Below are 13,579 nucleotides of genomic sequence, written 5' to 3'. Positions count from 1 at the left end.
ACTTCGACGTCTAGCGTGTCGTCAATGGGGGCCAAGCCTAAGCCCTCATAGCCTCTTAGGCCAGTTCCGGGCTAGCTCCACCTAGGCAGCTAGGAGGATAGGGGTGGGGTACAGAGGACAGGATGAAGACGAGAATGGAAGTAACCAGGGCCGCGAGAAACGCCGATCGCAGCGTCTACGCGGCTAGTAGGCGAGATAGTGTAGGGGGCGTGGGGAATGGATGGCAGGATGTTTTTCAGATTGGTCTTTTTATTTCATACTCGCTCGCACAGCATTCGCAGGGACCCGCAACTGCTCCTTAGAGCACGGCACCGAAAATGACCAGCAAGAATACCAGCTACTCACGGATTTCACCTGCTGGAAAGACTGCATGCGAGGGCGTGGAATGTTCCACAGAGAACCCACTGCAACTATCACCCACCCCAGTGCTAGTCCCCCGTCTCAGGTCGAGGATCTTCAAAAGTTAATCGGCCAGGAAAATCAGAAGGCATGGGTGAAGCGAAAGGTTTTCAGTAGTCGACTTCTAGAGCCCCAGAATGCACCAGCCGAAAGTGAAGAGTCGATTGCGGGGGAGCGTCGCTAACTGCTTAAGGACTATAGTTGAGGAGTTCAGCATGCAATATGACGTATTTAGGCTAATTATATGACATCTAACTCACTGCGAAGACGGAATAATCAACACATCCTTAGGGGCAAAAGTCTAACAATATTTATCGGCAGGACAAATACAAATTCTTGCTCCTACCATCTAGAGCTCCGACGGTTTGCAAATGCTTAGCACGGTTAATGGCGGGGAGGAGAATCATATCTCAATCTATGCCCCGCCGGAGTTTGGCTGTACCAGAGGCAAAATAGGGAAAGGTCTCGGAAAATGCCCTAAACAATTAGTTTAACTTCACCGACTAACAATTAACTCCCCGCTGCAATTCTGACTCGACGGCGACAGTGAAGTGGCTTCCCCGCATCTCCATTTATCCTAGTTTTCATGGCGGAGAAAAAAACTCCGTACACGCCTGGTTCTGGCCGAGATCGCATACTCAACAAAGTCCGCACTGCCAATCGGCTCGCTCCAATAAGCATGACTTATATGGTGCCACGAGCGAAGTTGCTATTTAACCGGCAAGCTGTTTACTCCACTAATTTGAGCGCGCACAGCCCTTGCGCCGAGGCTGGGAGGATCGAACTGACGGCAATTGATGGGGACAATGGCAGAAATTGAAAGCATACTTAAAAAGCTACAAGGCCAGTTTTGGAGGAAGAGGCAGTAAATTCGGACTGTCTACGAGCTGGCAAAATTGAGTCGCCATGCCCTTTCGCTGGTATTGCCTCCCTTTGCTTCTTGTGGCTCACGCTCACGCCATATCGATCTCTGTCTCTTCGTCAGGCGGAAACGACACCAGTCCGCTCGAATATGGACTGATGTACGAGGTGAGATAAACCCCGTTGATCCATGTGTGGTTCCCTGGACCCTGCTAACATCGCCCTCATCAGGAGATCAACCATTCCGGAGACGGAGGTTTATATGCAGAATTAGTCCGCAATAGAGCTTTTCAAGGCAGTACTGTGTATCCCTCCACATTGGACGGGTATGAGGGCGTCAATGATGCGGTCCTGTCCCTGAAAAACCTCAGTGTTCCGTTGTCCTCCGCGCTTCCTACCTCAATGAATGTCAAGGCGGGCCGTACGCACGGCACAGTTGGCTTTTCAAACGCTGGCTGGTGGGGAATTGATGTGCAGCGACAGAAGTATACGGGATCATTCTATGTGTCAGGATCGTACAGTGGCAAATTCACCGCGTCCTTGCAGTCGTCCATCTCTAAGGAGACGTTCGCCAGCGCCACGATCCCGGCCCGCCACGCGGCGCACGATGGGTGGACACAGTACGAATTTGAATTGTTTCCCAAAAAGGCCGCCTCGAACGTAAATAACACTTTGATCATTACTTTTGATGCACAGGTATGTGCTACGTCCTTTTCCGCACAGGAAAGGCTGTGGAGTGGGCTAATTTGTGGCTTTTGATAGCATGCGAAAGATGGCTCGCTCGACTTTAACCTCATCAGCCTATTCCCGCCCACATACAAGAATCGGCCAAACGGCTTGCGAATTGATTTGGTGGAGGCGTTGGCTGAGCTTGGAACGGTAACGACCTTGTCACCATTCGTAAGAACCCCGAAATTGACTCCCGTCATAGAAATTCCTTCGCTTTCCCGGCGGGAGTGACATAGAGGGAATGACGGCACCGTACTGGTATAACTGGGAGGAAACAGTCGGACCACTTAAGGATCGCCCTGGTCGGCCAAGCGCCTGGACATATGAGGAGAGCGATGGCTTGGGCCTGATGGATTATATGCTTTTGTGCGATGACCTTGGACTTGAACCGAGTAGGCATTTCCCTTTCTTTCCCCTTGACATGTTCTTGCACAATAACCCAACGGTACACATCCACTAACGAGATGCCTTTCCACCTCTAGTTCTTGCCGTATGGGATGGTCATTACCTATCCAATGAGGTCATCGCCGAAGACCAACTTGAACCCTACATTAACAGTACCCTGAACCAGATTGAGTTCCTGACAGGCGCCGTCGACACCCACTTTGGTGCAATGCGAGCGTCTTTGGGCCATCCAGCGCCATGGAGCATCAAGTATGTCGAAATCGGTAATGAGGACAACCTCTACGATGGTGAGGCCAGCTACTTGGCGTATCGATTCCAGGCATACTATGATGCCATCAAGGCCAAGTATCCAGACATCATCGTAATGGGGTCCATGGTTGGGTTCGGGCAATACAAGGGAGCGGCCGATGACTATCATCAGTACACGACTCCGGATGGATTCGTGTCTCAATTTAACTATTTCGACCAGCTCGATGATAATAACAGAACCTTGAACGGTAAGTGGTAGCCAGCATACCCTCTCTGAGACGGACTACTTTCTTACCTTTCCCTCTGCCAACAGGCGAAGTCGCCACGGTTTATCCGAACAATCCCACCAACTCGGTCGCCTGGGGCAGTCCGTTCCCAGAATATCCTTTCTGGATCGGCTCCGTCGCCGAAGCTGTCTTCTTGATTGGAGAGGAGCGCAATTCGCCTCGGATCATCGGCGCCAGCTACGTACGTCTTCTCCGCCACTCCTTGGACGCGAGTGAGCCTAATCTAAGTACAATTAACAGGCACCTTCCTTTCGAAACATCAACGGCTGGCAATGGTCACCCTGCCTCATTTCTTACTCGGCTGATCCATCGCAAACCAGCCGCTCCACGAGCTGGCATGTTATTAAGGTATGCATGCGCCGCACCCTCCACTTCCACAACCGTTCATAGCTCACCGTCATCCAGCTTCTCGCTCAAAATCACATCACGCACAATCTCCCCACAACCGCCACAGACGGCGGCTATGGTCCCTTGTACTGGGTGGCTGGGCGTGATGACACTGACGGCTCTCATCTGTTCAAAGTAGCCGCGTACAACAGCACTGCCGACACTCCTGTCTCCTTGACCTTCGAAGGCAGCTCATCGCACTCTGCCACTCTGACGGTGCTCTCTGCCGCGGATCCCATGGCGTCCAATGTGGTAGATGGCCCAGAAGTGGTGGAAACGCACAAGTTGGCGCTGAAAGCTGGGCATTCGGGAGCGTTTGAGTTCTCATTGCCTTCGCTGAGCGTGGCTGTTCTGCGAACAAATTAAATGCGCTGTGTTCTACTCTGTAGGAGAAAATAGTATTGCTGTTCAGCCTTGAGAGCAGCTACCACCAATGGTTCATAATCCTGGATTCATTCAATTCCACTCATTACATCCAATTACCCATAAGCTGGTATATGGAAGTATCAAACAGATGATCATGCGACAACTGCGCATCTTCAATCATAGGCATGAGCGGGTCCCCTTGCAGCCAATTATCCAACCCTGTAGTTTCATATTCTTGTGCCTGCGAGGGAAAATCCACTCCATCTGTGCCCATGTTGCTCACTGCTGGACCTTCCTTGCTACCACTTCCGTCAAGTCTGCTCTGAATGTAGACGATACGTTTTCTAAAGCCGAAGAAAACATCTCGATCACCGTTAAAATCCACATGGGGAGTCGACAATGCTCCGACACGCGTTCGCAATTGCGCCAGTGTGTCAGCGAAGGCGGCGGTTTGCTCTGGTTTAGAGATTGCAACAGTTAGACGGTAGGCAACAAGCATTGCAAATGCCAGTTGCAGCCACTGTGTGTTGACAAGCCCAAATTCCAAGTCAGCAGGTAGCGAAAGGTATAACTTGAGCGTGGACTCAGCGGCGTTGAGCGCCGCACAGGACATTTCGTCCTGCCAGGACTGTGAGGTTGCAGATTTTTGAGTATGATGCTGTCCAGCCATAGTGAGAGCAAGCTGGTACAAAGAGAGGGCGGTCGTGTGGAAATGAATGGCGAGGAAGGCTGTATAGGGTGCATAAGCAAATGTCCGGAAGAGGATCATTGTGTTCAGACAAGTCTCAGAAGTTCACTCACGGGTATCGTCAATATTGAAGGATATTCGATTTTGCAGCGCTTCGAGTTCGGATTTTATATTAGTGACATAGAGCTCAGTTCCCGATCCCGGTCTCGTCAGCTCTTGTCCATGACTTGCAGATAGCCGGTCGATTTTTTCTGCGATGCACTGCAGTTGAACAGTGTAGATGAGGTATTTATCATGCAAATATTCCGGCTCGTCATAGAGAGTCTGGCAGCATTTTTCGACGTATGGTGTGTAGTGGAAACCAGATTGCTTCTGTACAAGAATTGCAGCCCTAATATCAAGACCAAAATTAGCTGCCTTAGGACCAATACATTGTGACAAAGACAGCTTACGACGACGATAAGTAATAACAGCCAATGAGCACTCTTTTCTCGTCATTATGCCAAGATTGTCGGCTATTTGTCTCATCATTCAGGTCGTACTGTGGCGCAAAGAGCAGTTTGGTTTTCCACGTTTTCGTTTCTGGCGGTCTATCCAGTCGCAAATCGACGATAAGGCTAACGGCCAGTTGAAGTAATTGGGTGTAGCTACGCGGCTTCGCATGATAATGGGACCTGTTCCGAATGATTAGACTTATGAAAGATCAAATTCCCGGGCATTTGTCTTACCAGGCCAAGAATACCAATAGCCCTTGCAGCAAGTCAAAGGAGACATCCCCATTGAGGACCATACGAGAGGCAACGACCTTCTTGACTTCCGCTCCTAATAACCGTTGTAATGGCATGTTTTCGTACGATGCAGAGGCAAGGATTGCCAGAAACAAGAAGGGTCGGTCCTGCCGTAGCTGCATTGCAGATACCCGGGGAGGAACAACCACAAAGGGAAACTGCGGGGTCATAATCGTCTGGAAAGCCTCTAGATACCTTTCAGCCGTCTCCATGCTCAGAAACCCTCGGTCAACAACATCGTGCAGGTCACTTGCGCCATCAAGCACGGACGTATTCCCGACGTTGCTCGCTAAATCCGAAGGGTCTTCTGACCGTTCCTCCGAGGTTGCAGCTCGATCGGTCAGAAGCTCCTTGATCCTCGATTCGAGAGCCTCGATCTTCCTTTGCCGGGGTCAATCGTACAAGATCAAGACCCTTGAGTCGGTCAAGACCACTCACCGATCCTTTTGAAAGCCATTGAACCGGCGACCGGTCTCACGGAGAATGCATTCTCTTCCCAGACGGAGGCATCTATCCACACAAGTCAGCCTACACTTGCCCCAATGCACCCTAGTCCGAAGTCGACGTTACCGATTACAGGCGTGCGCAGTATCCGGAGATCGGACGCATCTGACCTTGGAATTTGCGCAACTCTGGCATATTTTGGAGACAGTGGGCATGGTTCATGGGTGGAGCAGAGATTCAACTATGCTCTTTAATGCACCTTAAAGATCGGTGAGTTTAGATTGGTATTGTTGCTTGTTGTCATTTTTTTGGGGCGGAGATGGGCTGATGGGGCTTTGTCAGCCTAACTCGATCCTTGGTGGATCTAGTTACTTGGCACACTTGGCACAACCACCCCACGGTTAAACAGAAAACGCTCGAACGAAGTTGAGCGTGCCGTGCGCTCGTAGCGAAGATACTTTTTAATGGGTAGGCTGTTCATTCTCTCTTGAGCTTAGCCGTTTTGGCTCTTTCGCAAGGCAGTACTACTACTAGATTACTCCTGGAGGCAGAAAACTTGAAGTGATTGGAGTGCCCCGCCAGTATACTTCAGTCTACTGGAAGGGAATAATTCAGTCATTGACTCGTCATAGCTCGTAGCTCATATCTCATAATCCCATGAGGAATAAACACAAAGGGGCAATACCCAGTACTAAGTACTCGTACTGCCACACAACAAACTCCATTTTTTGATTGGGAACCAAAAATCGGCTGGCTCCCCCAAGCACCAAAACCAAGAGTTAGGCTAGCCCGCTGCGCTGTAGGAAACACCCCCATCGAATCCAAACTGATGGATGCTCGAACTAAGCGTCTCCCAGGGGACGGATGTGGGACCTAGCCAGTTCTGCGGGTGGAGGTGCGTACCAAGAGTGGACTGCATGGTTGGGTCACTCGCTGATGATGCGACAGTAACCGGGGACTGAGACTGCGATTGGGGCTGAGAGAGGATGAAGCTGTCTGGGACGCTGAGGGAAGGATGTTGAGGGTGTGCCTGATTGGGAGCCAAGTTTGAAGGCATGGTAGAGGCCACAGACGTGTTGAGCATGTGCATCCGAGAGTGGGATACGAGGGGTGGCGGTGGATGTGTTTGGTAGTAGTTGTTTGCGACGTCACTGTCTAGAATTAGTTGGCTTGCTCGGTATGAGGGATAGGAATCACCTACAGGATATGTCGAATGACCGGAACTGCTTTGCTGCAGAAAATACTGCGAACAGACAGAGTTGCAAACATGTCGAGGGCACTATCGAGGAGCCCCTTAATCTCGTCATACTCGGCTACACTCTCCGGGCTGAGAAGTGAAGTCGCTAGAACCACTGCAGCATGGAATGCGTGGAAGCTACCTAGGCCACTGGTGTACCATTTGTATGGGGCAAATTGGGGAGAAGCGAAGAGGGTCTGGAATATTTGGAGAGAAGCTTTAGAGGAAGCGATGCACTTGACTCGTGCAGTGCAGGTCTCGGGTGTAATCTCACCCTGCAGGTATCGACATAGACCGGGGCGGAAGAGAAGAAGGAGGAGCTGGTGGGTGTGGCTGTAGAGGATGTTGAGATTTGCCTGGTGGTGGATGGGGAGAGACTCTTTGGCCGTATCGAGCTGGTAGCGAGCATCACACATATCCCGCACAGCCAGGACTTCCGCTTCGAGTTGTGAAGGGGTGAATCGAGAGACGTGAGAAAGGCCAAATATTGTTTCACATATCTTGGCAGATGTCTTGTATAGACGGAAGGTCATCAGGAGGTAGGTCATCTGTGTTGGGCGGGCTGGTGAGGACGAGAGGTCAGAAGTAGTAGATGCACTTGGGCCCGTCAAAAGATCAACATCGTCGACATCGGCCGGTAATTTCACGTCCTGAGAGAGGACCTGTTGATCGAGACTGCCAAATGATGTGTTTTGAATAGTGTAAAGCATCATCAACCCCGCCCAAACCCGCCGTCGCTCTTCCCGCTCAATAGCGCCAAGTGGGAATCTCTCTGGATCGAGATGACACCCCATTGATACGGCAACATGATGTGTAAATCCTAGCATAGTCCAAATGGGGAGACCACGATGAATCCGCGCATAGTTAACGAGGATTAGAGCCTGGAGTGAGTTGATCGAGTGCCGGAACATGACCCCGTCGGCTGCTAAACACCTTAACGCAGCAGATCTGTAACGAGCAGACAACACCTTAATGTTCCGGCTGACGGTTCTCTCTCGTCCTAAATCAGAGAGCAAAGGATCGTCATCATCTAGCGCACTGACTGCAATGGCCAGAATGGCAAACAACAAAGCTAGCCATGCGAGAGACACGCTGCCAGGATCATGGCAAAAGTGCTGATATTCGGCCTCGAAAGTCAAGTCGTGGAGAATATGAAAAACCTAGTAGGTCTAATTAGCCGTCGGTCTTCAGTCAGGTTGTTCTACTTACAGGGGAGAAAACCCGGAGGTATACGTCTCTGAGGTTATCACAGTACTGGCCAGGGGGCAGAATTGACAGCAGCTCGGCACGTGAAACGCTTCCATTTCGAGCCAGCGGAATCTGTAGATCATCGTCATCCTCAGCGGCATCCGAATCGGGGTTGCGTAGACACTCCGCAGCGGGTCCTTTGGCCACCACCGATTCCCACTGAGATTGTAGCGGAACATACTGGACATATCCCGACGGAGAGGTGTGGAGGGAACCCACACTTCCCAGCATTGGAGTACTTGAATCCCATGTCTCGAAGCCGGGCCCCATGTCGGAATCGGAGAAGCTGCCCGTGGCGCTGAGCGCACCGAGGGGGGAGACTGCACCAGCAGGCGAGCCGGCTTGAGAGCTCACCTGCTTCTGCAGTAGACCTTCGAGATTGCGGATCCGCGCTAGGAGCTCATGGTGTCTCATGTCACCTGACGAGGCCTGCTCGCCTGACAGACGGGGCTGGCCGAGATAGATGCAGTCCTCGGCGCCTAGTCCTCTGCGGACACAGGTTTGGCATGGTCGTCCGTCTCGGGAGCAGCGAATTTTCCTCGTACGGCATGCCTGACAGCTGATAGGAAGACGTTTCCCTGAAGAGCGAGATGCTGAAGCCATGATGACGGACGCTTATAACCCTGCTCAGACTAGGCTTATGGGAGTGGTAGAAGGCCAATTATGCCAGACAGACATATGGAAAATCGAAAGTCAATCGGCGATGGAACAAGATGGATACGCAATGATATAGTACTAGTGGACCGCCACTGTTCAATGGAGACCCATCAAAGCCGAATCGAGTGAATGAGAAAACCCACAGCGGCGTGACAGGCGGGGAGGCAATGACGTTTTAAGCTTTGCAGAGAAGTGGATTTGATCTTGGGAACTGAAGATGCATGTCTTTACCGGCTCTGCAGCATTGTTTATAAGAGACAATTCTGCGGCAGCAACATGGGTCGACACCTGCCGAGGAATCTCGCCGGGGAACTGTGCAGCTCGGTCCCATTTCGTCAGTGTCGACCAAAACAACCATTAGCATTCCAGCTACTCGCAATAGTCCCGGCGTGCCCGACGGCAGAGACGGGTCTGAGAGCTTCTAGAAAACCCGTCGGCGTGCATGATCGGATAGGACCCACGGCAGCGTGGATCCTTTTCCACCGGCACTAAGCAGAATGGAGTATGGAAAATGTTACAGGGGGCTGCTGGAAGAGGCCCCCGGATTGTATGCATGGATTAATCGGGCAGGTATTCGGCTCAGCAGCGCGGTAAAGTCATTCCGCGAATTTCCAGGGTGCCGAAGGAGAAAATTTCAGTGCGGTCGGAAGGGGAAAATGGCTTGATCCTGCTGTCAGTGCGTGGGGTTGCAAGGATCTGCTTCTCATAGATCGCACTGAACTTGCTTAGTCGATCTAGACTAAGCAGGCCCAGTGCCGTGGTCACATTTCCTGGGTAGGCCCAAGCCACCAGACTGCGCCGATCATTGAAGGAAAAAACGGAGTCAAGCGCGTGAGTGGCTGACTGGGAGATCACGGTGAGGCGTTGGTCGCCAATCATGCGAGGTGTTCGCAGCTCAGCCACAATCGGCTCGCGGCACGATCCTTGCGCGATGACGATGGTGTCCCCCATCCGTTGTCGCAGCATCCGATGTTAGTTCCCCGATATTCTTCTAAGCGAACATTCTGCTTCCCGAAGTCCCCGTGGAGATGTCTGCCGCCAGGAACGAATATTTGTCGCTCGATGTCATTGTTTACATTCTACGATGTGGTGGATTTTTGGACCCATGGATCATTTCGCTAGACCCTCAGCGGGACCAGGAGAATCGGATACGCCCGACATGACGAACCGTCTGCTCTGTTCCTTTTACCCGGAACGGCAGTTAGTCTGCTACTGTGGGTGTCACTATTTTAGACTATTGCCTTCAGTTAGAGTACATCGTCAGGGCTCAGACCCCCTGTTCCACCAAAAGCCGAAAAGGGCTGCCGACTGCACGAGAGGGATCGACCTCGATAGATTATTTGCAGGCTGCAACGCACAGTAGAGTGGCAATAGTCTGTCCTCAAGATCTGCTTTCCGCGACCCGCGGGATCAGATGACGGCAGATCCCCCTTTCCCGACAGGAATAAATCCCGAATTTGGTCGGAGAACGGGTGTGTTTCATCGGAAGCCGTGGTGATTGGGTCTCGGGGATTATTAGAGAAAACAAACATGACGATCGAAGATCACTGTGGAGTGGATCCGACTTGTCATTTTTGGGGTTTGGCATGTGAACAGGTGAAAAATGAGATTTCATGCCGGCAAATATTGAAGAGCTGAGCTGAAACGGCGGCCTGGAGAAAAGATTTGGCACACAGTTTCACCTTCTTATTTGAGTTAGGGGAAATTGCCAAATAGAGAAAGCTCTGCGAGTTCTTGCAGCTCTATCACCCTCACATGAAAATGATGCGAGATTTCTATACATCCAGTCTCTCGTCCGAGTGCTATTACTACACATCGCAATAAACATTTCATCCTATTCTGTGGTCTCGGTGAGCTCCCCTCTGTGTTCTCGTTACTCGACGATGCCATGCTTGTTCCTCTCAGCCGTCACAGAGCATAGGTACATGGATGGTGTTCACAAATCCAGCACACCGCCATGCCATAGCACAGATCAATTGCGAACCCAGGTAAATGAAAATACTGCTAATCTTACGCTCAGGCGTCAATATCCTTCGCCTGAGGCTCTGAGCTTTCCACATGGTCTGTGCCCGCTACGTCCTTAACCGTTGGACCCTTCGAGACCTCGTCCGCGAGAACCACCCGGTCGCCAAAAGCGGCCGCAATTTCTTCCAGAGTCTTATGCTTCGTTTCCCTATCGCGGTGGTGTCAGTGGCTCGACAGCTAACTTTGGGGGGTTGCATGCAACTCACGGGAACCACAAGTATGCCACGACGAAAAAGAAGACAGTGCAGGTCACGAATACGTAGTAGTAGTTCTCCTTGATATTGGCAAATGCGCTGGGACCGGCTTCGGTGACTATCATGTTCGTTAGCTTTAGAGCTCCATACTGGCTTGCTTAAGATAGTGCCAATGCTCTCTTACTTGCGACATTAACGATAAAGTGCGATGCAGCCGCCAGACCCATCACCTTGCTACGCAATGCAATAGGCAAGACCTCGGCGCCGTATAGCCATGTCGTGCTGTTGAGGAGACCATCTATACAGGTAGAAAGTTAGCTCTCACGACCTTCCCGGTCTGGTGCTGAGGATACACACAGTAAGCAACGTCAAACAAGTAAATCCCCAGGATGGCGAAGCCCTTTCCGATTCGGTTGTTGGTGTATTGGAACTCTCTCTGCATGACCGCTGCGTAGATCTCGATGAGTATGATTGCCCCCAGTCCGGATATAAGCATTCTGTGTGGGTCAGTGCGTGGTTCAACAATGTGAAGTATTGGGGCCACGTACTTGCGACGACCCCACTGGTCAGTCAGGAACATGGTGGTGATGGAGTTGAAAACGAAGGCTATGGTGCCGTAGACAGCTGCCAGAGCTAGGATGCTATGCGAGCCGATACCGAGTGATTCGTATAGTATAGCTGAGGAATAGACTATTAGTGTTTGCTGCGTGGTTATATTCGGGAGATCTCACTTTGATAGTACTATCCACATAGTCAGTATACATCAGCTAAACTCCCTAGGAATAGAATCCACATACCTGAATGACATTGACGCCCGTCAAAGCCGTCATGGTCTGTACAGCAATCGACCTGCGCAGGTTAATTAACCATCAGCCCGCGACGTTTTTCCCACCTTCTCAAAAACTCACGCAAGCACCCGATGCCTATAGGTCTGGAAAATCTCCCGGTAAGAAGTAAGCTCCCTCTCCATCTCATACTCGATCTGCGCCTTCATGAGCGCAAACTCCTCCTGGAGGTCATTTGACTCGACCCCGCGGCGAATCCTTGCAAACTCGCTGCGCGCAAGCTCATTCTTGCCGCTACGGATCAACTGGCGCGGCGAGTTGGGCATGAACGTTGCCAATCCGATGAACATTATGATACCCCAGGGGATCTGAATCCCCAGCGGGAGCCGCCATTGCACGGGTCCGTAGGGCGCATAGCTGCAGGCGTATCCGACCCAGTTGGACATCATGGTCCCGAAGGCGATGCCGCAGCCGGAAATTCCGCCGATCAGGCCGCGGTAGCGAGGGTCGGAGATTTCGCTGAGGTAGATGGGGACTGTCGCGACCATTCCACTGCACAGATGTCAAAAAAAAAGGGCAGTTTCTGGTTTCGCGGGTGAAAACTCACCCTACAGAATAGCCGGCCAACACTCGGCCTGCGAGGAACATTCCAATATTCACTGCTGCGGTCTGGATAACAGTGCCGACTGTCACAATCACACACATTAGCTGCATGAACCGCACTCGTCCGAGCTTGTCGCCGATGAAGGTCTGAGTGAGAGCCCCAACTGCCTCGCCGGCAATATAGACAGAAACCACCTGAATTGTTTAGCCCTGCTTCTGGATAGGATTTGAGGTACACTCACAGCACCCGTTAGTCCCTCCGAGGGATGGCCCATGTAATCGATCCAGCTTTGATGAGCGATAGCTGCGGAGATGGTTTAGCTCGGTCCACAGAAGCCGGATATGCAGCTACTCACTTGTTGTCGCGATACCTGTATCGAAGCCCTAATCTCCTGTCAACTCGGCCCTCCAAGCTTTCAACCTCTTCTCATAGAGTAGATTGAAGAACACATACAAACAGAAACGTGCCGATAGCGGCAAAGAAAGCAATTCCCAGCGCATACCACAGCGCCATCTTGCCAACAACTGTGTATGTATATCGATTACACTCGCGGGTTTGGTTTGGACCAAGGTATTCAAAAGTGACAGGGAAGATACAAAAAGGAAGAGAAGCATTTAGTGCAGAAACCCCCAGCGTTTATCTATGTCTTTTACGGACTACGACCGATGAGTAACCGAGAGGGAGGGGCTCCACGGAGGTGTGTCACCCTGTGCGGAGTTGAGCTTGGGACATGCCTCTCGGAGGACGACCGAGCGCGCTGCATAGGGGGCTTGTTTTTCTGGAGAAAACGTGGGGGATACGAGGTCGTTGCTAAGCGAGGATCCAATAGAGAAGCTGCTGGCGTCGAAAGTTAAACTGTGTTTTGTTTGTTCACGAGGATAGCGTGGGGGATGCGGGGATTGATCGCCGGAACGGAAGGGGTGATGGCTTGTTACGAAGAACAAGTCGGTTAATAAGAGGTCCTTTTGTAGGTCCTCTAGTGAATAATGGGGACCTCCTACGAGCTATTCGGAAATGTTCGTTTACATCGTGCAGCCGAGTGGAGGAGCGGTGATTGTTCCTGCAGTTAGATGCATCGAGTACACTAGGTGCAAGCTTGGCCATCACGCACCACCTCGGCACTCTACTAGAAGATCAAAATATGTTGTTAAAAGGTCAATTCCTATTTCATATTTTCCATTGCGAACGTCATATGCCCTCCGCCACAGCGAAGCAACTTGTGCAAT

At 51.4% G+C, this 13,579-nt stretch overlaps 5 protein-coding genes across 5 annotated transcripts; 1 reads left to right on the top strand and 4 right to left on the bottom strand.

Annotated features, from left to right (window-relative positions):
* Positions 1-1,305: 1,305 nt before the first annotated feature.
* On the top strand, positions 1,306-3,683 carry N7474_006995 (alpha-L-arabinofuranosidase A; the record flags this gene model as incomplete). The annotated part of the gene is made up of 8 exons (XM_057198405.1): positions 1,306-1,428; positions 1,492-1,956; positions 2,023-2,139; positions 2,192-2,381; positions 2,472-2,891; positions 2,957-3,111; positions 3,171-3,278; positions 3,321-3,683. The coding sequence occupies 8 exons, from the start codon at positions 1,306-1,308 to the stop codon at positions 3,681-3,683; spliced, it is 1,941 nt and encodes a 646-aa protein (XP_057051845.1).
* A 103-nt stretch (positions 3,684-3,786) lies between these two features.
* N7474_006994 (fungal specific transcription factor domain-containing protein) lies at positions 3,787-5,668 on the bottom strand (the record flags this gene model as incomplete). Its single annotated transcript, XM_057198404.1, has 5 exons — positions 3,787-4,412; positions 4,485-4,762; positions 4,824-5,045; positions 5,100-5,540; positions 5,598-5,668. Coding segments are annotated over 5 exons (1,638 nt in total), but the record flags the coding sequence as incomplete, so codon positions are not given.
* Positions 5,669-6,387: 719 nt separating this feature from the next.
* N7474_006993 (Zn(II)2Cys6 transcription factor) lies at positions 6,388-8,691 on the bottom strand (the record flags this gene model as incomplete). Its single annotated transcript, XM_057198403.1, has 3 exons — positions 6,388-6,754; positions 6,805-8,000; positions 8,050-8,691. The coding sequence occupies 3 exons, from the start codon at positions 8,689-8,691 to the stop codon at positions 6,388-6,390; spliced, it is 2,205 nt and encodes a 734-aa protein (XP_057051843.1).
* A 633-nt stretch (positions 8,692-9,324) lies between these two features.
* Positions 9,325-9,711, bottom strand: N7474_006992 (uncharacterized protein; the record flags this gene model as incomplete). The annotated part of the gene is made up of 1 exon (XM_057198402.1): positions 9,325-9,711. The coding sequence occupies one exon, from the start codon at positions 9,709-9,711 to the stop codon at positions 9,325-9,327; it is 387 nt and encodes a 128-aa protein (XP_057051842.1).
* A 1,050-nt stretch (positions 9,712-10,761) lies between these two features.
* On the bottom strand, positions 10,762-12,866 carry hxt8 (uncharacterized protein; the record flags this gene model as incomplete). Its single annotated transcript, XM_057198401.1, has 12 exons — positions 10,762-10,918; positions 10,977-11,082; positions 11,149-11,262; positions 11,322-11,461; positions 11,513-11,642; positions 11,696-11,705; positions 11,762-11,813; positions 11,873-12,301; positions 12,357-12,547; positions 12,595-12,656; positions 12,709-12,736; positions 12,807-12,866. 12 exons carry the CDS (start codon positions 12,864-12,866, stop codon positions 10,762-10,764), a joined length of 1,479 nt encoding a protein of 492 aa, XP_057051841.1.
* Between the last annotated feature and the right edge of the window lie 713 nt (positions 12,867-13,579).

The sequence above is a fragment of the Penicillium riverlandense genome (genome assembly GCF_028828495.1).
Source record: "Penicillium riverlandense strain IBT 135883 chromosome Unknown utg000006l_segment0_segment0, whole genome shotgun sequence".
Taxonomy (NCBI): domain Eukaryota; kingdom Fungi; phylum Ascomycota; class Eurotiomycetes; order Eurotiales; family Aspergillaceae; genus Penicillium; species Penicillium riverlandense.
This window is presented reverse-complemented; position numbering and strand designations above follow the sequence as displayed.